At 33.1% G+C, this 27,324-nt stretch overlaps 2 protein-coding genes across 2 annotated transcripts in view; both read right to left on the bottom strand.

Moving 5' to 3' along the window:
* Positions 1-3,150, bottom strand: part of LOC133204914 (CD209 antigen-like protein 2) — a 28,309-nt gene extending 25,159 nt beyond the window's left edge. The window contains exon 1 of the mRNA XM_061340655.1: positions 3,096-3,150. Coding sequence (XP_061196639.1) covers positions 3,096-3,150 — 55 coding nt within the window. The remainder of the gene's footprint in view (positions 1-3,095) is intronic.
* A 14,843-nt stretch (positions 3,151-17,993) lies between these two features.
* Positions 17,994-21,978, bottom strand: LOC133171546 (abnormal spindle-like microcephaly-associated protein homolog). The gene is made up of 5 exons (XM_061306313.1): positions 21,918-21,978; positions 20,329-21,624; positions 19,093-19,152; positions 18,871-18,926; positions 17,994-18,084 (listed from the first exon to the last, which is right to left on the bottom strand). The coding sequence occupies exons 1-5, from the start codon at positions 21,954-21,956 to the stop codon at positions 18,081-18,083; spliced, it is 1,455 nt and encodes a 484-aa protein (XP_061162297.1). The 5' UTR covers positions 21,957-21,978; the 3' UTR covers positions 17,994-18,080.
* Positions 21,979-27,324: the final 5,346 nt, after the last annotated feature.

Below are 27,324 nucleotides of genomic sequence, written 5' to 3'. Positions count from 1 at the left end.
TTTAAATAATTATTTGGTTTATTCCTTTAATTGCTCAGGCAGAGCAACCGAATCCTCGAACTCGGAAACATTACATAAATTTGGTGGCAGCTGTGGGATTCGGTAAGGAATATTTTCTATCATCAGTTTTTAAATCATATCTGCAATCATTATGGACGAAACGATAGACGAGGAAATTTCATTCCTGGAGAAGAGCTGCGAGCAACTGCGCAAAGAATTAGGGAGGTATTCTACCCCTCTAGATAAACGTGCGCGAGCGCGCGATTCGGGAATTGCGACTATGGTAGCTGCGAGTGGAGGCCAGTTTATTCAAAATCATCTACAACAGATGAAACGGTGATACAAGAGAAGAATGATAAAAGTGGCCGTTCCATCGAGGAGAGTACAAACACTAATCATGTTACAATGGGTCTTTTTGGCCCTGTGAAATTTTGAAATATCAAAACAGCCCAGTTAGTTGAAAATACATTTAAATCTTACTTGGACATTGGTGACTGCATATTTATTAAAAATGACGAAATTTTCTTGCTAGTCTATGTATTATGACGTCATAAATTGCTTCATTATTTAAAATCGTGAATATTTCTTCAAAAATGGTCTGAAGTTTAAGCTGTTTTTTCAATATTTTGCATAGCGCCCAACCTCTGATCTAAAGTGTGCAAATATATAATGAAAGAACTATTTCTAGAGAATACAAAATACGTTTTATCTTCTGGATCGAGGGGTGGGCTCATAGTTTAGTTCTTTGCTGAAGGTATATTGTACAAGTCCACCTGTTTTATGCAAAATTTAGGGACATTGTAATTTTGTACAGCCTGTTCTCCAATATCTAGACTCTCAGAGGAATTTTTATAGGAAAAGACAGCACTAAGTGTCTACTTTATATTGATTTTAGGATATAGTGTCTTATTCATTTAATTGGTATACGGACAGGGCCGTTTTATGCATAAAAAGAGCCGAGCTTTTTTTGGTAGTGCTTATCCTTTTTCCATAAATTTCCATGACTTCATATATACTTTGATATACTTGTTGCATTTTGAAAGGAAAAACATTTGAGTGCAATTTTAAAAGGCCTAATTCACTTGTTTTGCCCTGCTGTAGGATACAAATTACGTCAAGGAATTATAATTACGTATTTCACGTATTTAATTCCTGATAAATAATTTTCCATCCAATATCAAGAGAGGTAAATGCAGGTACATAGGAATCGTACACCAGTGTTTTTATTTCTTACATTGTAAAGTTAAATAAACCAAGTATACAGAATGTTCGATTTCATTGAGGAATGTTGGCTCTATCCCATTTTTCTCACATTTGACTACAAATCTATTTGGAAATTAAGTCGAGGAACTTTTTAATATCTTTCAACCTTTCAGGATTTCTGATCTAGCAGTAACATTTTATATTCACGAATTCATCTACGGTAACAGGAACCGTTACAGATGTTCCCTTAACTATTCCCCCTACTCCTTTGTTCCCCATTCTTTACAGAAGCTTCCTGAAATTTCTTTATGTATATCTACACCTTATTTTCAAAGTGTATTTACGGATAATAAAAAAGAAAAGTTTGAGTATTAGCAAATTAGCAAGATGCTTGTTTTCAAGAATACATATATCACTTTTCAGTATCTCAAATACATGTCCACATTTTAAATTTCAGAAAGTTTACAGATACAGCAAGCAACATTTTAACAAATAAGAATTCAGCACATGTGCATGCACGTCTTCGTATTCCTTTTAAAGATATCATAATGCAAGGACTCATATTTACAGGCACTCTGAATTTTGTTTTGCTTTGCTGAAAACTGAGAAAGTACATGTAACAATTTTTAATTTAAGGTAATCAGATTTCATTGTACGTGCATCCACGCGTTTTCCTAGATTTTCTCATGTATTCCATTATAGTATTTCATAATATACATATCCATCTGTTAAATTTCAAAGTAAGAAAGAGAGGTGCGGCCACTAAAGTATTAGCCAATCAGAATTCAGCATAAGCATATATTTGCATTAGATAGTATTATAACGTTGGAACACCTGATACCTATCTATATTCTAGATTTTGTTCTGTTTTGTTGAAAACTATAACCAATTGCAGTTTTAGCCAATCAAATTGGAGAACAAATGCAAATTTCCGTTTGGTAAGGTAAACGATTTATATATTTTATATATTTCGTATATCAAACAAGCATTCTGAAAGAATTGCATTAGCAATACTAGTCCCCTACCGGCAAGTGTAATCTGGTTCCCGTTAAAAATTGAAAATGCCATAATTCCGTCAAAAATCAATGAAGTGGAATTAAATGCAAACTTGATCTATAACTCATCAAGGTAAAGTCACATATCAAAAATCAGCTCAATATCTGAAAGCATTCAGAAAAAAATTGCGGAAAACCCTGAAAAATTGAAAAGGTCGCAATTCCGTCAAAAATCAGTGAAGCAGAAAGAAATGCAAACTTGATCTGTAACTCATCAAGATACACTCACAAACCAAAAATTAGCTCAATATATGCAAGCGTTTAGAAAAAAAAAAAATGCGGAAAACCAAGTGGGACAGACAGACAGACAGACGGACAGACTCAGAGGAAACCGGTTTCACCAGTAGGGGACTAATAAAAACAGCATTCTGCCTTTTGGCTGAAAAATGTTTCATGGTTTTTCCTGATAAATACTGAAGTTTTATGAGTTTGAAGCGAGCCACCGTGGAATTAATGGTGGTTCTTTTCCCCTATTATACTATACATGTATACCAGTTTTGTCTCAAGATCAAGTGATCTAAGAAGGAGCGCTAAATCTTGAAGCTCTATATCGAAAAAAAAATTACGTTTAAGTAATGAACTTTGCATATAATATAATTTTGAACCCTTTAAAAAAATATTTGATGTCATATTTAATTACAAACAGAAAATTCAAAAACTGTGTAACTTCTAAGCATGGAAAAATGCAAAGTAGTTCCCATCATAGGAATTAATTTAATAAATCTCCGTAAACCTTTGCTTTATCCATCGTCTTATATCAAGCATTCTTCGAAATAAAATGAGAATAGAGTAAACAATGGTGTATTTTAGTTTTTTAAACTAAACGATTTTACTCACAATCTGCACTTCCAAGACCACAAAGTACAATCAATAGAGCACTAATGAATTGCATGGTGAACAGCTGTAGAAAACTAAAACGTACAGAGCAAAATTATCTAAGTAAAATATGATAAGGTAAAAGTGTTAGGACAAATGTAATGAGAGTTCGAAAGTGATAAGAAAGAAATGCTGGTCTTCTAACTGTGTCCTCATACCTATTAATTAATTGTAATAAATGTACTGACCTTAAATAAAGATTATTTATTCTAATGATGCTTCTTAACGAATGTTACTAAGCTAAACTACTAAAAATTACTAATTTGTATTTTTCTCCTCTTTTTTTTAAATTGCACTATCCTTTTTGTGCGCTTTTCCTTTTGCAAAAACAACAAGCATTCTGAGAGTATTACATTAGCAATACTAGTCTCCTACCGGCAAGTGTAATCTGGTTCCCGTTAAAAATTGAAAATGCCATAATTCCGTCAAAAATCAAGGAAGCTGAACGAAATGCAAACTTGATCTATAACTCATCACGGTAAAGTCACATATCAAAAATCAGCTCAATATCTGCAAGCGTTTATAAGAGAAAATTGCGGAAAACCCTGAAAAATTGAAAAGGTCGTAATTCCTTCAAAATTCATCGAAACGGAACGAAATACAAACTTGATCTCTAACTCATCAAGATACACTCACATACCAAAAATCAGCTCAATATTTGCAAGCGTTTAGGAAAAAAGTGCGGAAAACCCTGAAAAATTGAAAAGGTCGCAATTCCGTCAAAAATCAGTGAAGCAGAAAGAAATGCAAACTTGATCTGTAACTCATCAAGATACACTCACAAACCAAAAATTAGCTCAATATATGCAAGCGTTTAGAAAAAAAAAAATGCGGAAAACCAAGTGGGACAGACAGACAGACAGACGGACAGACTCAGAGGAAACCGGTTTCACCAGTAGGGGACTAATAAAAACAGCATTCTGCCTTTTGGCTGAAAAATGTTTCATGGTTTTTCCTGATAAATACTGAAGTTTTATGAGTTTGAAGCGAGCCACCGTGGAATTAATGGTGGTTCTTTTCCCCTATTATACTATACATGTATACCAGTTTTGTCTCAAGATCAAGTGATCTAAGAAGGAGCGCTAAATCTTGAAGCTCTATATCGAAAAAAAAATTACGTTTAAGTAATGAACTTTGCATATAATATAATTTTGAACCCTTTAAAAAAATATTTGATGTCATATTTAATTACAAACAGAAAATTCAAAAACTGTGTAACTTCTAAGCATGGAAAAATGCAAAGTAGTTCCCATCATAGGAATTAATTTAATAAATCTCCGTAAACCTTTGCTTTATCCATCGTCTTATATCAAGCATTCTTCGAAATAAAATGAGAATAGAGTAAACAATGGTGTATTTTAGTTTTTTAAACTAAACGATTTTACTCACAATCTGCACTTCCAAGACCACAAAGTACAATCAATAGAGCACTAATGAATTGCATGGTGAACAGCTGTAGAAAACTAAAACGTACAGAGCAAAATTATCTAAGTAAAATATGATAAGGTAAAAGTGTTAGGACAAATGTAATGAGAGTTCGAAAGTGATAAGAAAGAAATGCTGGTCTTCTAACTGTGTCCTCATACCTATTAATTAATTGTAATAAATGTACTGACCTTAAATAAAGATTATTTATTCTAATGATGCTTCTTAACGAATGTTACTAAGCTAAACTACTAAAAATTACTAATTTGTATTTTTCTCCTCTTTTTTTTAAATTGCACTATCCTTTTTGTGCGCTTTTCCTTTTGCAAAAACAACAAGCATTCTGAGAGTATTACATTAGCAATACTAGTCTCCTACCGGCAAGTGTAATCTGGTTCCCGTTAAAAATTGAAAATGCCATAATTCCGTCAAAAATCAAGGAAGCTGAACGAAATGCAAACTTGATCTATAACTCATCACGGTAAAGTCACATATCAAAAATCAGCTCATTATCTGCAAGCGTTTATAAGAGAAAATTGCGGAAAACCCTGAAAAATTGAAAAGGTCGTAATTCCTTCAAAATTCATCGAAACGGAACGAAATACAAACTTGATCTCTAACTCATCAAGATACACTCACATACCAAAAATCAGCTCAATATTTGCAAGCGTTTAGGAAAAAAGTGCGGAAAACCAAGTTGGACAGACTGACAGACAGATAGACAGAGGGACAGACGGACAGACAGGCAGACAGACAGACGGACAGACAGACTCAAAGGAAACCTATAGTCCCTTCCGGATTCACCGATAGGGGACTAATATCATTAATTACCATTTCTGGAGTCTTTTGTAAGTTATCGTTACATCACGGAAGCGTATAGTTGTCTACCCTTGTGTTATAATTTGTACGCAACTTCTTATTTTTAGGCGTCTTGTCAACAAATAATGTGTAAAAATTGCTTTATGCACTTATTTTGCATTGTGCATGTTTTTACCTGATTAAAAGCACCCTATTTTACTCGATTGATTTTTATTAGTCCACTACCGGTGAAACCGGAGGGGACTATAGGTTTCCTCTGAGTCTGTCCATCCGTCTGTTTGTCTGTCTGTCTGTCTAGCTGTCCCTCTGTCTGTCTGTCAGTCTGTCCCACTTGGTTTTCCGCACTTTTTTTCTAAACGCTTGCAGGTATTGAGCTGATTTTGGTATGTGAGTGCATCTTGATGAGTTACAGGTCAAGTTTGCATTTCGTTTCGCTTCAATGATTTTTGACAGAATTACGACCTTTTCAATTTTTCAGGGTTTTCCGCAATTTTTTTTCTGAACGCTTGCAGAAATCGAGCTGATTTTGGGTTATGTGACTTTACCTTAATGAGTTTTAGATCATATTTGCATTTCGTTCCATTTCATTGATTTTTGACGGAATTATGGTATTTTCAATTTTTAACGGGAACCAGATTACACTTGCCAGATAGGGGACTAGTATTGCTAATGTAATACTCTCAGAATGCTTTTTGATATAAGTAATATCACATAAAAATATATGTTAAGGATTGGATTTAAAGATATCGACATGCAACAATAAAAATATATGCATAGTTCTTATATCGATATAATTTAATTATGATTGTAACGCGCCAATTGATTGGATAAAAAAATTACTTTATATCGTATAAATTGAGTTGCTTACGTCACAATGACTTGCGTTAAAAACGTATCGATCCGCCTGACGTTACATTTAATTTTTTACAATTTGAAGTCATTTTTTAAGGGCATTCATCTTTTTTCTTATATTAAATGAATGAAAATTAAATTATAGGGAATTAAATTAATAGCTACCCAATCTATACGGTATAAACTGGGTTGGGACAGTTTACGCTTTTTTATAAACCGCTTCGCGGTTATAAAGCGTAAACTGCCCCAACCCACTTTATACTGTATAAATTGGGTAGCTATTAAATTCATTCCTTAAATGAATATGCTACTTTTTCCAAGGAATGTGTCAAAAATATTGTTCTCGAACTAACCTCGCGGGCGCGGGAAATCTATTGAAGTGTCACATCACTCGTGATGAAGTGGCGGCACATGTACATTTTGCCATCATGTGTAAATTATCAAATATATGCTTTGTACTGCCACACAAATTAATATGGGAAGTTGAGATATAAAAGTTGAAGTCATCACGTTTATCAGAAAGTTAAGTTGTTTAGTTTTCCTTCTGTGCCTTTCTCTAGTTTTTGTTTGTTTGTTGTTTAACGTACCTCTCGAGATTTTTTCACTCATGTGGAGACGCCACCACTTGCCGGAGGAGGGCTGCGACTCTAGAGCAAACGCTCTAACCACAGCGCCACGTGGGCGACTCCTTTCTCTAGTAAAATATCCACAGTTGATTCTAGTAAACGTTGTAATACTGCTGATACAACAAAACAAGCCATTCGAACATAACCACGTGACTGCTATGATCCACATATTCAACGGTTGAATAGTTTAACAATGGAAGTTCTAAATGAGGCTAGATTGCACCATCTATCATGGAGAAGTCATTAAAATGAATGCAGAACATATTTATGAAAATACGGGAATAGTACCGATATATTCCGGAGAGAATACGAAAAATAGATGTGATAATGAAAGTTTGATTTAGAAACCTAGAACAAGTAATTTAATATCAATTGTAAACGAAATGCATCATATATAAAGTTGGCCTGTTAAAATTTACGCACATCAATTTTTATAGATATGGCAAAAACAAGAATACGATGCCGACCAGTTGAAGCAGCGGCTTTGTAAACAGAAACCGCGTAACTCCTTTTAACTGTACAACCTCTGCTCAAGATCGGGGGAAAAGTTTTTTGATTGATAATATTTAAGTTGTTTTTGGAAATCAGGTCTTTCAACAATCTGTCGGAACTCCCATAGGTACCAACTTCGCCCCGGTATTAGCAGACCTTATTTTGTATTCACATGAAGCAGAATTTGTTCAAACACTTGTACACTAGAAGAAGACACTTGCAATGGCCTTCAACTCGACATATAGATATATCGACGACGTATTATAAATTAACAATACATGTAGCTACTTCCATTCATATGTCTAGTCAATATATCCAAGTGAACTTGAAATAAATGATAAAACAGAGTCTGATACATCTGTTTTATATTTGGATATCTTACTAGAAAAAGTCGTTAATGGTAACCTAAAAACAAAACTTTGTGATAAACGCGATGACTTCAACTTTTCTATCATCAACTTCTTTTACTTATGTAGCAATATACCCTTATCACCTGCATACGGGGTTTATATCTACCAGTTGATTCGATACACAAGAGCATGGTGCTCTACCTACGAACAATTTCTAAGACGGGGCAAGCTGTTGGCAAACAGAATGGTGAGGCAAGGATATCCACAGTCTCGTTTAAAATCATCATTTCGCAAGTTTTATGGTCGATACAATGACCTTGTTAGCAAATACACCCTATTATTGAGTCGAACTTAATGATAGGCTGACTGACGTTTTTCATACTAATTGATAAGCCATTATTTAAACACTGAATTGACTCTGAATTCTTCCGTTGTTCCGATCACGACAATGATCACACGGGAGGGGATGCTTACTCCTTCATAGCTTCTGATCCCACCTCTAATATTTTTCAGAGGTCCTGCTCCCGATTTGTATTGATTCAATGGACTTACTGTTCGCTATTTTCATATTTCATTAATTAAGGGATGAAAAGATCGAGGCATCTGAAAGTTTAGAAAGTAAAAAATTGTATGAATATCCGATCATTCAAAGTTGGAGGACAATAATTGTCAAGGTAGTTTATTAAGTTTTCCAATAAAAATTTCAGCTGCGATTTATTTCCAATGTGAACAACAGTTAAATAAATTGGTATCTATTCAACTGCTAAGAGTATAGCTTACTATTCAACTACTAGCAGTTGAAAAATGAAACAATGCATTAAGTACAGTTCCACGTAAAAATCAGGGAGGTAGCACAAAATAGGCGGTACAGTAAAAATCGGCGAATTCGTTAAACTTGTGTTGAATGTATTTATTTGGGTTTAAAAAAATGATAAGTAGTGATTTTGATATAATTCTTTTTAACACACACGTGGGGATAAGTTTCTCAAGGGGATTTGTTAAATTGTGTATAAATTGTATGTAAATAGTGCAGATAATGAAATAATTTCCTTAAAACTCAAGAGGATGCGTTATTCATCGCAAATATCTGAGTCAATTGACGTAAATTGTCATAAAGGATTGTACAAGAGTAGAAGTTGGTATACATGCATGTGTAAACTAAGTTAAAAATCTGTTGAGAGAAAGTAAGCAATTGAGCAATTTGTGTATGGCTATGGAATTACTGTCTTGTGGTGATTAAGGTATTGACAATTTGTTCAATCCAATGATATCAGTATGATCGATGTCAGAAGTTAAGCTTGCAAGGACATCCAACAGAATCCAAGAATGAGCCCTCAGAGAGGAATGACTGTCCGAATATTTCCGCTTACCCAACTTGGAGAGGGAGAATGATATAATGATGTAGTTTTGAAAGAGATGAGATTTAATATACAGTGTACATTGACGATTATAAATGATTTTTGAAATATGGAGATAACGAACAGTACTCAAGCTCAAAGTCCATTTAGACGATACAAATCGGGAGCAGAGCAAAAATGGACCTCGAGAAACATCAGAGGTGGGATGAGGTGCCATGGAGCACTGAGCATCTCCTGCCGACCGGTCACAACCGCCGTGTGCGCCTTGTCATGATCGGAAAAAAAAGGGAAAATCCGTAGACAATTCAGAGTGTAAATAATGGCCTAACAATTAGTATGAAAAACGTCAGTCAGCATTTAACTTAATGACAGGTTGTATTTGCTGACAAGGTCATTGTATCGATCATAAAACTTGCGAAATAATGACTTCAAACGAGACTGTTGATATCCTTGTTTCATCACCTTGTTCTTGTTTGTCAATAGCTTGTCTCCTTTTAAAAAATTTTCATAAGTAGAGCATGCTCCTGCGTATCGAATCAACCGGGTGACAAAAACCCAATATTCAGGCAGTAAGGGTATATTGCTACATAAGTAAGGGGAGTTGACGATTGAAAAATTGAAGTCATCACGTTTATCATAAAGCTTGGTTGTAAGGTTACCATTAAAGTCTTTTTCTAGTAACATATCCAAACATGAAACAGATGTGTCAGACTCTGTGGTATCTTTTATTTCAAGGTCACTGGGATATATCTAGTCGACATAATAATGGAAATAACTATTGTAACTTTTATAAAACGTTATATAAATGATATAAATTATCTAAATGTCGAGTAGAAGCATGTGCTTTTTTTCTTCTTATGTAGAAGTTTTTTATAAAAATAAATTCTGCTTTAGATGAATACAAAAATAGGTCTGTTAACAAGGGGGCGCACTTGGTACCCATGGAAATTCCAACAAATTGTTGAAAGACCTGATCTCAAGCATCTTTTTAATATCACCTTCAGAGTACTTGTGTGTACAGAATGTTTCTAACAAAATAAGCATTCTGAGAGTATTGCATTAGCAATACTAGTCTCCTACCGGCAAGTGTAATCTGGTTCCCGTTAAGAATTGAAAATGTCATAATTCCGTCAAAAATCAATGAAGCTGAACGAAATGCAAACTTGATCTATAACTCATCAAGGTAAAGCCACATACCGAAAATCAGCTCAATATCTTAAACCGTTTTAGAAAAATTGCGGAAAAAAATTGAGAAAAAATTAAAAAGGTCGTAATTCCGTCAAAAATCATTGAAGCGGAACGAAATGCAAACTTTATCTGTAACTCATTAATCACATACCAAAAATCAGCTCAATATCTGCAAGCGTTTAAAAAAAAATATGCGGAAAACCAAGTGGGACATACTGACAGACAGACAGACAGAGGGACAGCTAGACAGACAGACAGACAGACAGACGGACGGACGGACAGACAGACAGACTCAGAGGAAACCTATAGTCCCCTCCGGTTTCACCGGTAGGGAACTAAATAATTTTGCAAATGACCAATGACAAGGTAAGTACAGTCAAACCTCGCTATCTCAAACTTGATGGGACCAAAAAATACTTCGAGATGTCCGAGTTTTCGAGATATCAAGGGTAAAATATTAAGAAATATGCATTTGGGACTTCAAAATCACTTCAACATATCCATGGTATTCGAGATACTCGTATCCGTGTTCGAGATACCGAAGTTCAACTGTATATTTACAAGTTCCATTTTTATTGAAAAAGCAGATATGATGTTTAAAAGCCTGGATCTTAGTTAATCATGGGGAATGGTTGTATGAAGTGATGAAAAGTCGTACGTTTTGATGTTATTGATTCTTTTGGTTTTAATTATGTGTTTTTTCTCCATTTACATGAGAGAATACGTTTTGGTCACATAATGGTATATCTTACAGTCTGTGAAAACAAAAACATTTGTTCGAAACTGTCTCGAGACATGTAACATATGTGTTATGGATGTAACAGTTTTTTTTGTTTGTTTGTTGTTTGACGTCCCTCTCGAGGGTTTTTCATTCATATAGAGACGCCACCACTTACCGATGGAGAGCTGCAAATTTTTACCTATACTCGGCACTACGGGCCATTGAACAAAGACCCTGCGACACGAGACTACAAAGAAATTGTGAATGTTTAAGAACTTGAAAAATTGACGGTTTATGAAAAATATATATACATGTAGCTGTCTCTTGTACTAAGTGGTACAGTGTAACAAACATTACAAATCAAAGTTTGTTACCTCTCTTTCTCAATGCATTGATATTTTTATATTATATAGATATAGTGCTTTCTATATTAATAGCAGTTATGTTAGTTAAAATAATTTATAATATTTATTTGAAAATAAACAATTATTCATGATTATCAGCCTTTGTAGCAATGCAAATGACATTCTATGGTCTGTTTAATTTTTGTGTCACCAATGCCATCATTAATCGTCGTTAAATTTAACTGTGTGACAAGTGGAGCGTTTATTGTAAATCGCTTCTCTCCCTTTTTACGTGACGTCATAAGATACAACGAGAAAATAGAAAGTACAAACTTATATTGCCGGTTATGGAACATATCGTTGGCGATACGGTGCTATGTGAGCTTTTAACTGTACCAATAAATCGGGACAGTGCCTGAGTATGTATTTATTTCCCAAGGACCCAAATTTGAGGAAAATATGGACATTAAAACTGAAAAGAGATGGTTTTGAACCCATGCGAAGCTTTCTGAGCGACATTTTTACATGAACCAGATTACAGTTTAATTAAATATAAAATGACTCACAAAGTTCTTGGTTTTATTTCAGAATTTATATTGTATATTAGTTTGTCAGTTTGGGTATTTATAGCCGCAATACTGTTTGGAGGGAAAGGTTTTTCGGCTTCTTACTACATAAGATGGAAGGATTCATCAGTTCTTCTTCCCGAGACGCTCATATACCCATTCTACAAATCTGTGATAAACGAGATGTCTGTTCAGTAGGGAGTGGGAAAAAGAATGCCATTTGCATGTTTTTCCCCATTATTTACATAAATGTTTTTCTTTCAAAGAAATTTAAAAAATGATATCCAAGAATCGATATCCAAGGAACATTGTTCAATCAACATTTAAACCGACGCAAGCTAAATAAGTTTCAAGGACATGTTTCATACCATTTGTTGTGCCATTGCTTTTATACTAAATCTGACTATGCAATACTCTGTATACCTGATAAATACATATGGCTCATGGCTCAAAATTTTCGCCCTAAAATAGTAAGGAATCTGAAATACAGAGGGCGGACCTTCTGTAATACACCAGATTAGATTAATTGAAGCCGGTGTTTATTTATTATGTACTTGATATGCAAGGAGCAGATGAAAATATAAAGAAGGTGTTATTGCCACCCCCTCTCCTTCTTCCTCACCTGAGATGCATTGTATTACCGGAAATTTCTCCAGCCAATACCGTAAATATTCATATATAATAACAAGGACCTATATACTAACTAGTACACTGTATATATAGGTCCCTGATAATAATCATTATTCAAAATTGTATTAGGTAATATAGAAACAACATATATGCAATGTATAGCATTTATGACAAGAGGCCCAAGGGCCTTGAATCGCTCTTCTGATAAACTGTACAACCTATCACTTCTATGTGAAGCCTCTAATTATCCTGTATATTTAGATAAAGCCTTGAAATTTCAAAGGTGGGTAATCATGACCTACATTTCAGATAATTTACCCTGAGAACCCAAGATGATTCTAAGCCAATTAGTACACATATCATTTCTGCTTGAACTTTCATTAAGGCGTGACAATCTCGGCGATACATAATTAGCGTCTCTCAAATGGTGACCTAGATTCTCATTGGTTAAAAAATTAATAATATTATTTAGCAACTTTAGATTGTTGTTAACAAACAATGAGATGACATAAGCCACACCTCTTTACTGTAAGAAACGATGTAATTGGTTCCTTGCGTCACTCGTTGACTCTGACTCATTTTTATCCCATGTGTATTTCACCCATGAATGAAAAGCTGTGTAAATTTTAGTATTGATGAGCTAATCCGGCAACCAATGAGAATCTTGGTCACTATTTGAGAGACTTTAAATAGTACCTGAAATATTTATATAAAGCCATAAAATTTCAAAAGTAGGTCATGTTGACCTACTTTGAGTTGACGTACTCCAAGGACCAAATATGCAAAAACTCACAAAATTGGTGATTCTAAGCCAATTAGTACCTGATATATTAAAAAAAACCCATACAATTTCAACAAGCATTCCGCCATAATTCCGTCAAAAATCAATGAAGCGGAACGAAATGCGAACTTGATGTATAACTCATCAAGGTAAAGTCACATATGAAAAATCAGGTCAACATCTGCAAGCGTTCAGAAAGAAATGCGGAAAAAACTGAATCATTGAATAGGTCGTAATTCCGTCAAAAATCATTGAAGCGGAACGAAATGCAACTCATCAAGATACACTCACATACCAAAAATCAGCTCAATATCTTCAAGCGTTTAGAAAAAAAAGTGCGGAAAACCAAGTGGTACAGACTGATAGACAGACAGAGGGACAGACAGACGGACGGACAGACAGACAGCTAGACGGACAGACTCAGAGGAAACCTATAGTCCCCTCCGGTTTCACTATCCTCGGACCTTTAAACAAGGCGGACCAATTATTATGCGACACCGGTCAACATGGGATACTTTCTCCTCTTAGGTACATTATTACACCTCTGGTGTTTCCAGGAATTCATGTTTTTGCGGTGTTCACGATTTGTTTGATTACTTGATTTATGAGATTGATCACTGTTCGTTATCTTCACCTTTTACGGTGAGCCAAGTAGGGTTAAAGTATCCGCACGTGGAGTATAAATGTTACAATTAAAATTCAGTGCATAAATTACGTTATTTAATAGCGATTCTCTGTAACCACTTAAACTTCTTTGCCAAGCATGGTCACGGATTTTGATGAAACTTTGCCCATTATTACAACTTAACACCAGAAACGTATATCAAATAAAATTTCGTTGCTATGTGTCTTGGTTGCCATGGTAACAGCCAGAAAGGTTGGAAAAAATTGAGATTTTCAGCTACTTTGAATTTTTCTGAAGCCTTAATAAAGACTCAGAAAAACAAACAAACCATTATCACAAAAACATGAAACCTTGTTTCCACTTATGCTATAAAGAAACTATTTAGAATTTATCTCTAAGTAAGTGGTAACCATAGGTACATTTGGAATACATTTTAGATGCTAAAAAATGCGGAAAAATGCTCAATATTCACTAATGATAGGTGTTACATGATCAAACTCAATCAAAAACGTAAGAAAAACAATAAAACTTTTGACTTTAAGTAATTAAGTATTGGCAATATTATTCTAAAAATCAAACTTCATGGTTGCCATGGTAACACAGTGTAACCATCTAAAATCTTTTGCTAAGATTGGATTAATGCAACTATCTTGAGGAAAAACAATAAAATTCATGACTGGCACATATAAATCCTTAGGACGTTGCAACACCGAAAACATAAGAAAAATTGGGATTAATTGTTACTTTGCACTTAACCATGGAAACAACGTACAAGTTATTTTAAAGTGATTTTTTTTTGCTGCCTTAGGAATTAACTTACCTTTTAATCAAGAAACATTATTTGACTCACCTTTAATAGTACTTATCTTGTAGAACGAAAGTTGAATATCATATATTGATAAAGTTTGTTGAAAAATACAACACTGTTGCTATGGTTACCAAGAAGGAAAAATGTTCGATTTTGTTAATTGTATATCAATTTCATATCAATATTAAATTCTATGTGCCAGCTTTTTGCATCCAGTTAGAGATTGAGTGGTAGTCAAAATTGAAAGTCAGGTTAGTTGTTCATTAATATCAATCATAAAAGTTCTGGGAATCTACATACAAGGGTACATATCCAAGGAAACAGAATATTTTTCAGATTTTCAGATTTTTATGCATATTTTTTCGGTTAATTTCCATAGCAACGCTCTATTTAAAGAATTGAATTTGAATTTTTTGAAATGTGAAAATTAGGGTCACACCAACGCCTTTAAAAAGTGATCATCAGTTATATAGAAATATATTTTCAAAAAGATAGGATAAGATTAAAACACTAAGAGAGTAAATTTAAAATCCCTTCGTGATATTAAAACCATGGCAATCATTGCCAACCTATAAGAAATATCATATTTCGTCCTTGGTATATGTTACAAGGATCTTTTGTCTATTATTTGCTTGCATTTCAACCTATAATTTTTTTTATTCTTAAGTGTATGACTTTATAAAATTAAATGAACAAAATTATTACTTTTGAATACTTTGTTTCCATAGTAACGGATGTAATAGTTGATTTACCAAACATGTTTTTAAGACATCAGGCCTTCAACTTTCAGAAACAGTCATTGCCACTTGTTTGCTTTGCTGCAAACGTTATCTGTGGGACTCTGAACATGTTGAAAAATGCCATTTTTCAAACTTTAGGACATGTTGCTATGGTAACCATGACACGTAGCAACCAATTTTTGCCTGATTTGAGTGTACGGCATCAAAGACTTTTATCATAGAGAGTTTAGAGAAATTCTGAGGCTATGCGTGCCACAGCTCCTATATAAAAGTTCAAGTCATTACAGAGAATGGTTCTTAATTCTGTAAAACGAGAAAACGTTGCGCATAAAAATCCTCTTGAATTAAGCAGTCTCCTTGTACATTCCGGATAAGAGCTGAGCTACTGCTAGGTAGATATGAATTTGAGAAAGATAGTACTGGCCAGGATTTTTTTCTTAGAAAGAATCAAAAGAATAGGTATGTAGTATTTTACTTAAATTGTGCAGAAAATGAATTACATTTTGTCCAAGACTGTCCATTGTAAATGAAAGGGGAAAAATCATGTCTCTAATCTCAGCAACATCTTTACCGATAAAAGAAATTGCAAAAATTCTGCTCTGCTCTGCAGGCGACACAAAATTTAATCCACACGTTGGCTTTTTATATATTGTGTCGATAGGCATTCATATAAGGATTCTTGCACCAATGTTATAACAATCCCTTGTATAAATATATGTATATATTTTTGTTACACAAGCGAATTGATTCGAATTTGAGAACTAGAATGTCAATTACTTTAGAAAATTTTGAAAATATTTAGATACTTTTAAAGACATTTAAAAAATACTTTATAAATTAAATACGTCAATAAATCAATTCTTAAGGTATATTGACTTCTAATAAACTGACTATTTGATCTCCGCATATGAATGCGAAACGTCTTGATACAGAAAAAAACATATGGAATACGAAAATGCGTGACTGTGCTAATGATTTTTTTTTCTATTTGGAGTCCTATTGTGCAAGTAGGTCTTATGCGCTAAATAACATATAATTAAATATCAGTTAAATATATACCAGTGAGCTTGATATAAAAAATACTACAGAGTCTGACACATCCGTTTCATATTTCGATATTTTACTAGAAAAAGATGTTAATTGTAACCTAACAACAAAGCTTTGTGATAAACGTGATGACTTCAACTTTTCAATCGTCAACTTCTCTTACTTATGTAGAACATACCCTTATCACCTGCTTATGGGGTTTATGTCTCCTAGTTGACTTGAAAAGCAAGAGCATGCTCTATATACGGACAATGTCTAAAACTGACAAACAAGTTGATAAAACAAGATTATTAACAGTCTCGTTAAAAGTCATCATTTTGAAAGTTCGATACAATGGCGTTGTCAGCAAATACAATCTATTAAGGAAGCTCTAAACACTGCACACTAAAGAGTTCTATTTGTAGGGTAGTTTTATTGAGTTAGAGTGATCTGCCCTTAGAAGAAAAATAGAATAAATGGGAATCTACAGTTAATGACATAATTTCTTATGAATTAAAGTGTTCTTAATGTTATGTTAGACCAAGATTAAGTAATTGAATACATTTTTCCCATTAATTTTCCCGATGCAAGTAAACAGTGATTTCTGTTCACAAATAGTTCATTGTCTTTGAACATTTTTTTCTGCAGAAATGAGGCAGGCACCCTATGTTAAAAAAGAACTAGATACACGGAATATGTGCACCTATATATGATATATTTTTCTCGAAGTCCAAAAAGCATTTTTCTTTAGTGTTTAGAGCTTCCTTAAGTCAAATACTGACTGACAATTTTCATACTACTCGTAATTGTTAGGCCAATTTTTACACATTGAATTGTCTATAGAAATTTTCATTTTTCTCGATCATGACAAGGAGCACACCGCGAATGTGACCGGTCGACAGGGGATACTCACTCCTACATGGCACCTGATCCCACTTCTGATGCTTAAGATGTCTGTGTATGCTCTGCTACTAATTTGTATTGTTTGAATCGACTTATGAACTTTATTACTGTTCGTTATCTCCATATTTCATTGTAAAGGAAATGTAAATCACTTTTGAGAGCCATAGCAAAAACAAGAATATGGTGCCAACCAGTTGGAGCAGCGTATTTGTAAACAAAAACTCTAACACCGTTCTGGTACGCTTGTACAACCTCTGATCAAGATTGGGATGTAGGAACTATTATTCAAGCCAAGTATCTGAAAGTGAAGGAGGTGAAAAATTATGTGAATCTTCTCATTTAAAGTTTGAGGACATAAAACGTATCCAAGTCATGGAAGGTAAATTGTCAAGGGAGTTTAAAATATTTTTCATTAAAATCTCAGTTCCTTTTTTTATCATGTGATCAACAGTTGAATAGTTGTATATGTGTTCAACTGCCATGAATATCCTCTATCTATTCAACTGCTAGTAGTTGAATAATCAAACAATACATTAAACAATCACAAAGGATGGCGTCACTGATATTTTTAATACTTGATAACGTTAAGATACACATACGTTAAGATATACATAATTCAATATTCCTTATGCTTTACAAATTTTTATCGTAATTTACATAATATACATTAGATCTGGATTGATGTCCTCTTCTTAACTGCAAACACAAAAAACAAATGACCATTTATTAAAATAGTTAAACAACAATCATACATGAGAGAGAGAGAGAGAGAGAGAGAGAGAGAGAGAACACTAATTAATACAAACATCTCCTCTGCCCAAAGCAGACTAGCAGAGTCAAAGATTTTTTTTAAATTTAAAGAGTACTCGAAGAGGATTTGAGAAGATAGTATACCATTTGTAAACTAAAAAAAAAGAGTCAGTATTATCAATATGTTTGTTAATTTGCGCTGATCAATCTACCAGGTTCAATGTGCTTGTTACATTGATTTCTGGTAAATTGGGATTTTTGTATCTCTAGTCTCTAGGGACAAGGCCGGTCTTATAAACTGAGATCAGATTTTTATTTTTACATAATAAAAATTGTATGTAGTTTTTCGTGTTCGTAGATAAAACGTTTAAGTTAAAATCAAATGATTGATAAGAACATCACTTCGTTTTATTTTTCAAAAATCATTACTCATAGCTTCTTAACTATTTAAAAATGTCTAGAAAATGGATGCATGTATTCAAGAAGACTTGTGTTCTGATTCGAATTTGTTGATCTCTGAATAAATTGTCACTTATTTTCCATTGCCAATTTTCCATCTTTGAATAAGAGGAGCGGAGAGAGAACCGGGAATGTGATTAATATGACAATTGCAAAATAAAATTACATTTTCGCGACCAAAAAAGTTCAATTTTTAAAAAAAGACAATACAGGGATGTTTCTGTCAACGGAAATGGAGGTGATGTAGTAAGAACAAATCTGCAAAATACTTACACTGATCCAAAACAACAAAATTTTCGCTTGATCCAATTTCTGAATCTCTTCATTCTCTGAAATGTAGAGAGAGGATTTCAAGGAAAAAAATACAACTTTGACTGTCCAGTACAAAGAACAGATAATAACACTATTGTGTATACTTAAATCTACTATAAATTATGCCTATATATAAATGTAGTTTAGTCATGTGATGTTTTACGTTTACAGAGCTATAGTTACCCCAACTTTCTTTTGCTTCTTATTTTCTATCTGAATGTTTTCCTCTTTCATATGTTTCTCCTGAAATTTAAGAAACAAAAAAAAATGTTACCCGTAAGAACTGTTTTTTCTCCAGGGTATTATTTTTTAAGACAAAATCCGATGATAATTTTTTTGTTTGTTTTTAAAGTGAAAAGGGGCACAAACAATTTAAGAAACTTGATACCTGTCGTATAAAAATTTTGTTTGAAATTGATCAAGTGGTTGTAAAGAACTGAACATTAAGGTCTGACGACACGTTTTTACAATCTGTTTTGTATCCCTTCGTTATATACAACAAATTAGTCATAATTATCATTATCTTATGATTTTTAAACTTTTTTTCAAAATGACTAAATAGATAGAGACACCAAAAAATTGTGATATTGGCAATGCTAGCGATTTCCAATAGGATTAAACAGTAAATAACATCCACCGGTATCTTGCACAAATGCCTGGTAAGGTGCCTTAATTTTTTTGAGAGGAAACTTGTTAAAAGAGCAATAGTTCAAGGACAAATTCTTGAAAAAATCATATTGAAGAACGTGTCGCCTGACCTTAAAAAAAATGTCTTTGTCTCTGGTGAGCTAAAATATTGAGTATACTCGAGTATTTTAAAATTGAATGCTTATATTTTAATATATCCTGCACCTTAAACAATAATCAAAAGTTGAAAAGTTTGACACATATTTTTGTCTATGATCCTGAACAATCTGAAAAGACTAGTTTAAGAAAATGCCGCATCCTCAGGCTAAAGATATTTTCATGTTAAGCACCTTTACATCATAAACAATCTCGACTTAAATGGGTTTTCAATATTTTTCCATCACGATGTTTGGACAACTGAATTCAACATTGCTACCTTGTCCAACCGATTACTAGTAACCTGAGTTTATTATAAATCCTTTTAGCAGTGTTTCTAGTATCATGTTGGTTAAAATAAACAGAGAGCTTTGTTTTACCTTAATTGATAAATAGTCTTTAGAGAAAATTATCATTTTCTTAAATTTTACTCGTACGCAAATTAACAATCATTTAAATATCATACAAATGGATGTATTTTTGAAATTTTGATTTTGATTGGTAAAATTTGTTATGATCCTTGTTGGTTGGTAAATCACAGAAACTGCCATGTTTTCGTTATACCTGTATTAATTTTTCTTTTAACTACTACCTTTCAATTTTTTCTAGATAAATGGGAAAATTAGTTGGTCTAACCTTGACATATTTGATGTACAAGTGGTATCTAAAGGTCCGCTGAATGACAGTAGCAGCTTCATGAAGTATCTTTATCCTCTTTCTATCTCGAAAACCTCTAGAACTCGATTGAATCAACACTATGGCCTTCTTCATTCTTTGGTACATGCATCTAGTCTTATAACCTTTATAAAATGTCTGAATATTAAGAGCAGCTCCTTTAAGGACCAAGAACTTCCTTTGATCTGCCCGTGCTAACCTACAAGCTCTGTAAGTGTTCTGACATACAAGGACTGATTGTCTTAGTTTTGTGTACAATATGTATTGTTTTCTTCCTTTGTACCATGACTGAATTAACCTGGCGCTTTCCTGTTTCAGCAACATCAATTTCCTGGTCTGTTTTCCTCTGTAGCATGACTGCATTGTCACAGCTGCTTCACGTAAGGCCAAGTACTGATGACGAACCAATCGTCCATGTAACTTAGCTCGATAGCGCCATTGACACACCTCAGTGTATTTCTTCAACGTCTGAAATCTCTGTACAGTAATAAGCTTTCTGACCATGGCTTGCATATGGATAATTGCTAGTTGTCTTTGTTTTGCTTTTTTTCTAGCTATCCAACCTCTAGCAGCCTTTTGAAGAACTATTACAGATTGTCTTGTCATCTGATATTCTTTTTGAGCTCTATTTCTTAGCAATTCATTTCTGAGCCAATTCTGTATTTTACAGGCCGCCATTCTTTTTACTAAGAATAAATCTCTGTGAATTTTCATGAGAAAGAATGCCTGTAATTTTATGATTGCTTGCCTCTTTTGATTGTAGTCTCGCTGCTGAAGATGCCTTCTGTAGTGGGCCTGAATTGTGATGGCTGCACACTTGGCAATTAAGAATTCCTCTCTAACTTTTGCTGCACACATTTTTTGACGATATTGTCTCTGAATTCCAATTACGGTATATCTCAGTTTTGCATACCTGCTCTGACAGAGGAATTTTCTGGTACCCGACTGTAATTTGACAATGGCTGCCTTCACTTTTCTGTATTCTTGACGTATCAAGTAACCCCTAAAGCAAGCTTGAATTGTAATGACAGCAACCTTTAGAATAAGGTACTTCTTTTGTGTCTGATTCATGTCAACATACGCTCTATATCGTCTTTGTATAATGCACACCGACTGTTTGATTTCCATATACCTCTTCTGGACTAGACAATGTCGTATGAAAGATTGAAGTTTAATGGCAGATGCCTTCATTTCTTTGTATTTCTGTTGGGCCTGACATTTTCTGAAAAATGCCTGAAGTATAATTGCTGCTGCTGCCTGAAAAATTTTTGAAGTACATGTAGATCAGAAAAAAAAGCCTTGTGAAATATCTGCTCTTACCTCCTTTACTTTTTTCTATAGTCAAACTGTACAATGAATATCATTTTTACAGATATTCTGATTTGACTATATACCTTCTTTTGTTACTTCAGATTTAATGGACAAATGATATTTTCAGTAAACAGTTTAACCTTGGAGGATATGTAAAGTTCTGTGACAAGACAAATGCTTTTTTCAAGCAGATTATAAATATAAAAGTATTGTTACATTAAATATTCCTAAGTAGGTACCTGTGTCTCTTTGTCAAAACAATACCACGATTCTGACATCAAAGAAACGAAAGGGGATGGTTCATCCTAAAAAAAAAAAAAAAAAAAAAAAAAAAAAAAAAAAAAAAATCTATAAACATACCCATAAAATTCTACGAAAATTTAATACATGGGATTCGGAGATCTCTACCCCAACTTACAGATTAAAAAAAAAATTATGATTTAAACATATTTTATTGAACATCGTCTAATTTGACGCAAGAATTTCTAAATAAGATTATTCTTTCTAAAGAAAAAAAAATTAAAAGATGCCACAAGGCAGTAGAAAAACCATAAGTGTTATCTTTAATATACTCTTCTGTTCTGTCTTATCACTGATTTTCATCAGGTTTGATTTTTAAATTGTTTTCATGGTTTGAAAATACCCACGAATTCATATCCTCCATGAAATATTAAAATCGTTAATTAAGACAACCCACCTCTACTTCATCAAGAAACATAATCCTGATAAAACAATAGTTTTTCTTCATATCACAAACAAATAATTTTAGAATAACTATCAAAGTAGCCACAATTGTTCAGCTACAGCATAAAATGTAAGAAGAGTTCTAGGAGGTATGTCTCAGTACCCCCCCCCCCCCCACACACACATTTTTCAAACCCAAAAATAAAAATTCCGAAACTTTATTGCACGTCTCCTGGCCCAAAAACCATAAATTGAGTGCAGACTTAAGATGAATTTTTTTTAATGTTGTGGGACTTCTGAAATTACGAAAGCCGGATAGGCTCATTTTTGACAAGATAAAAAAAAATTAACTCGTTATAACGAGATAATTATCTCGTTATAACGAGTTAGTTATCTCGTTATAACGAGTTAGTTATCTCGTTATAACGAGTTAGTTATCTCGTTATAACGAGTTAGTATCTCGTTATAACGAATTAGTTATCTCGTTATAACGAGTTAGCTATCTCGTTATAACGAGTTAGTATCTCGTTATAACGAGTTAGTCATCTCGTTATAACGAGTTAGTTATCTCGTTATAACGAGATAATTAATTATCTCGTTATAACGAGATAACTAACTCGTTATAACGAGATAGTTTTCTCTTTATTTTGAGATTTAATAGCAATATAGGAATAAAAATAGCTGTATAGTTTTAATGCCATTGAATTTTTAGCTAGTAATTATCAGTCAAATTTAACTTGAACAATTGATTAATGGTTGAAAATTTAATTTGCTCTGGACTTTACTTATGATTAAATTACTATCTCGCTGTCAATAATCATATTTTGATAAGTATAGCAACTCTAAGGCGAACACATTTACACATTAATTCGTGAACGCCTCCTCAAATTGTTGCATTAGGACGCGATATTTTTCTTTAAAAAATATTGCCAAATATACTTGCTTTAAACTTTGGCAATTTATTTATGACAACTATTTCTGATGAATGACACTATTTCGACATGTTTTCGACGACTTATACACTTTCATGTATCAATTTCTATACCGCTAAAATTAAATATCAGAGACAATACAAGTGCAACATATCGCAAGCGTTTATGCAACATATAATATATACAATTACAGTGTGATACATATGTTATTTTTGAGATTCAGAAATGTTTTGATGAAGGTGGATGGTGAGACATCAGCAGTTAGATTATAGGCGTAGTAATAGGGGGCTAATGTCCCCACCACCTTTTTTGAAAAGGGGGCGGTCAAGAGTATCTTTGTGCCCCTTCCTCCAGATTTTTTTTTTTACCTGAGTAAATATCTCTCGAAAATAATGGCGAATACTCGTAGTTGGAATATCAAATCTCTTTTCTTTTCGATTTTTTTTGCTTGTCAAATATTTTACTTGGTTTACCCCCCCCCCCCCTTCCTCGCCTTGAACTTTGTGACTAAGCTTATGCAGATTGTCCACGATGATTAGGAATGATAAAGCAAAAATGATATTACATCCTTCTAAGTTATAAGACGTTCGATCTGATCTGCTGATATTAATTGACATTTTATCTAATACTCTGTCATGACTCACTGTTCATATTTTTTTCCGGGGAGGGAGGGGGGTCCAAGCTGTGGAGATTCACGTAGACCTATTTGAGATTCACGTCTATTTGGTGGATCCTATGTTTACCACATGGTGACAAAACATCAAACCAGAGTTTACAAAACAAAAAAAAGTTTACAGAGTTTACAAAGCCAGTTCAGTTTTTTTTTACGTAGGATTGATCAACGAATTGGGCTAATACTACATGTATATTATTAATACAACATTGAAGCAATATCATTAATTATTTTCCTCATCACAATATTTGTTATGTATACTTTGCAAGCATATAATTTTAATTTCAAAAGGAGGTTGATGATTTTTCTTTGGGGGGGGGGGGGTAATAAATGGAGGATATTCAATGTTTTGTAGCTGATATGGAATTCATTTCACGAGTGGGACAGGATTTTTTTTATATTTTCATGAGTGCGAAGCACGAGTGAAAATATCAAACATCCTGTCTCACTATACAATACATATTTTTAGGCATAATTTATGCTTGAAATACATCTTAATTAATGCATATCATATTGTAAACTTTAGATATTAAACTTTCATTCTATACCCAAAAAGGATCACGAAAATGTCAACTGTTTTTACTATTGTCAAAGTGAGGAATTTCCTACATGTACTACATTTCAGCCTGCTGACCTTCACCTTTTTATTGTGACTTTCGTAGAATAAAGAGCCCCAAAAGTTTTTTTATTCTACCACATTGATAATAATGAAAAAATACATATTGTACATGAGATTTCATGCCAAATTGATAAATTAAAATGTTTCTTTCTTTTAATAAACAAAAGAAATATATAAATTATTAAGAGATAAGTACAGTATTGTTCTTGAAATTCATCATATTTATTATTGAGGGGAAGGAGGGATTGATGATAAAAACAACGTGAATTTAGTTTTTTGTCAGACATTGAATTTTGATCTTGCCCCTTTAAGACGATAAAATTGAACTGGTATTCCTTGTTAACAGGCAACGAATTATCAAAATATGGACGTTAAAGCCTAACAAATGGTATCATATCGACATTATTAATTCGGAATATATGAAATAATGGGATTATTTCTATGCATTTTTTTATTGCGACAAATATTACGCAAAAATTATCATAATTTTAACAAAGTCAAGAAAGCTTGATCAGGGCAGTTAATCAGCCAGAGTATATCTCCTTGTACAAGTTGACAAAATTTTGACGTTATATACATTCCATTTGAAGATGATTCTATTTTGCAATTTTAAGGTATAACACAACAATATGAGGCGATCATAAGTTTCCGTATATTTGTCTTCGGTCTTTTCAATAAACAATACTAATCAAAGGCATAACACAAAAAACTAGTATGCTGTTGTTCCAGTTAATCTTTATCACGCACACTTCAAACAAATTTTATCTACTCGCTTCTGTATATTTCCTATAAATAATGGTATATTCTTTACTTAGATATATCAACTCTTTAGATCAATTTTATCTCGTTATAACGAGATAACTAACTCGTTAAAACGAGATAACTAACTCGTTAAAACGAGATAACTAACTCGTTATAACGAGATAACTAACTCGTTATAAAGAGATAACTAACTCGTTATAACAAGATAACTAACTTGTTATAAAGAGATAACTAACTTGTTATAACGAGATAACTAACTCGTTATAACGAGATAACTAACTCGTTATAACGAGATAACTAACTGGTTATAACGAGATAATTATCTCGTTATAACGAGATAACTAACTCGTTATAACGAGATACTAACTCATTATAACGAGATACCAACTCTTTATAACGAGATACATGTACTAACTTGTTATTACGAGATAATTATCTCGTTATAAAGAGTTAAATATTTTTTTTGTCTTGTCAAAAATGAGCCTATCCGGCTTTCGTATGAAATAATCAAGAAAATAAAATAAAATTTTCTTTGAGTGTTTGTATTTGAATATTTTACAAACGTGCACTTTCATTCATGTTTTGTAGAATTAAAATCGAGATATTCAGAATCTAAATTTTGACTTAAGTCTGTTTTCAATTTATGGTTTTGGGGACTAGACACCGCAAATTATATTCCGAAAAAGGAAATGGGTAACTGCGAAAATGATTAAAGAATATGGAAGAGAAAATAGCTAATGTAGCATACAGATGGCTGATAAATCAAAGAAGATGACAACTTAACTTTCTTTTAAAAGGACTTCTTTAATAAACATTTGAAGACAATGAAACGCAAAAAAATAGATAAATAAATACATAAATGGAAAAAAAAAAAGGTAAAAGTGTGGTAGGAAAAGAGTGAAAAAGAAAGGGGATGGCAGGAGGTATTAAGGGTCATAAAATGGCATTTATTTTTCTTTATTAATTGTAGTTCTCACTAAATTTGTTTCATTTTACTCCTTTCAGTTACGGACAAATAAAAAAAAAAAATAGCAGAGGTTTTTAAATATGTATAGTGTAAGATGTGCGGTGTTTTTAACTTGAAAAATGTTTCATATACCCTAATCCGACCTTAAGCAAATGAACATTTTATATCACGACGAAATAAGTCCACATACTCAATCTTTAATATATTTTTCTTCCATCAAAATTCGTGCAGATAGCTTGGACAATTACAATGAAACTTCAAAGTAAAATGCAAGCAACATTCAAACTGGTAAACATTAAGGAAGCTTTTAAGAGCTATTTTTCAATTACAAAAATTTGCCATGGAAAAGGAGGAAAAAATCAGTTTCGGTGATATACTTTGTTATTAAAAAAAACAATTGCTAGACTTTTTTGTCCCCCGCTTTCGCGAAAGCGGCGGAACATTTAAAACTCTCATTCGTCTGTCAGCCTGTCCTTCTGTCAGTCTGTTTGTCGGTCAAAGAAATGGCTTTAAAATGGGAAAAGATAGGGTTTTCACATTTCACATTTCCGGCGACCTTTCCAAATATGCTACGATTTTTGACCCAGTGGCCTTGATCTTAAAATTTGTCCTACTTTAAAATAAAAAAAAACGTTCTTGATAACTTTTTAATGAGAAAAGAAAAAGGATTCGTACACTGTATTTAATAAGTACATTATCTGTGACAGGACGTTTTTGAAAATGCTATGATTTTTTAACCTCTGACCTTGATGACCTTGACTTTGACAAGAGCATTACCTCTGACATGAAGTTTTCGAATGTGCTATGATATTTGACTTCATGACCTTGACCTTCAAGTTTGACCTTATTTTCAAAAATTTCAACATTGATACTAATTTTTGAAGAAGAGATGATAGAAAATTTATATTTATCATGTACATTCCCTGTGGTAAGACGTTTCCGAACATGCTATCATTTGAACTCTGTGGCCTTAACCTTAAAGTTTAACCTACATAAAAATTAACACTGA

The sequence above is a fragment of the Saccostrea echinata genome, unplaced genomic scaffold, assembly GCF_033153115.1.
Source record: "Saccostrea echinata isolate AGI-Se365-2 ecotype Australia unplaced genomic scaffold, CSIRO_AGI_Sech_v1 ptg000054l, whole genome shotgun sequence".
NCBI classification, from domain to species: domain Eukaryota; kingdom Metazoa; phylum Mollusca; class Bivalvia; order Ostreida; family Ostreidae; genus Saccostrea; species Saccostrea echinata.
Note: the sequence above shows the minus strand (reverse complement) of the source record. Positions and strands in the feature narration are given on the sequence as shown.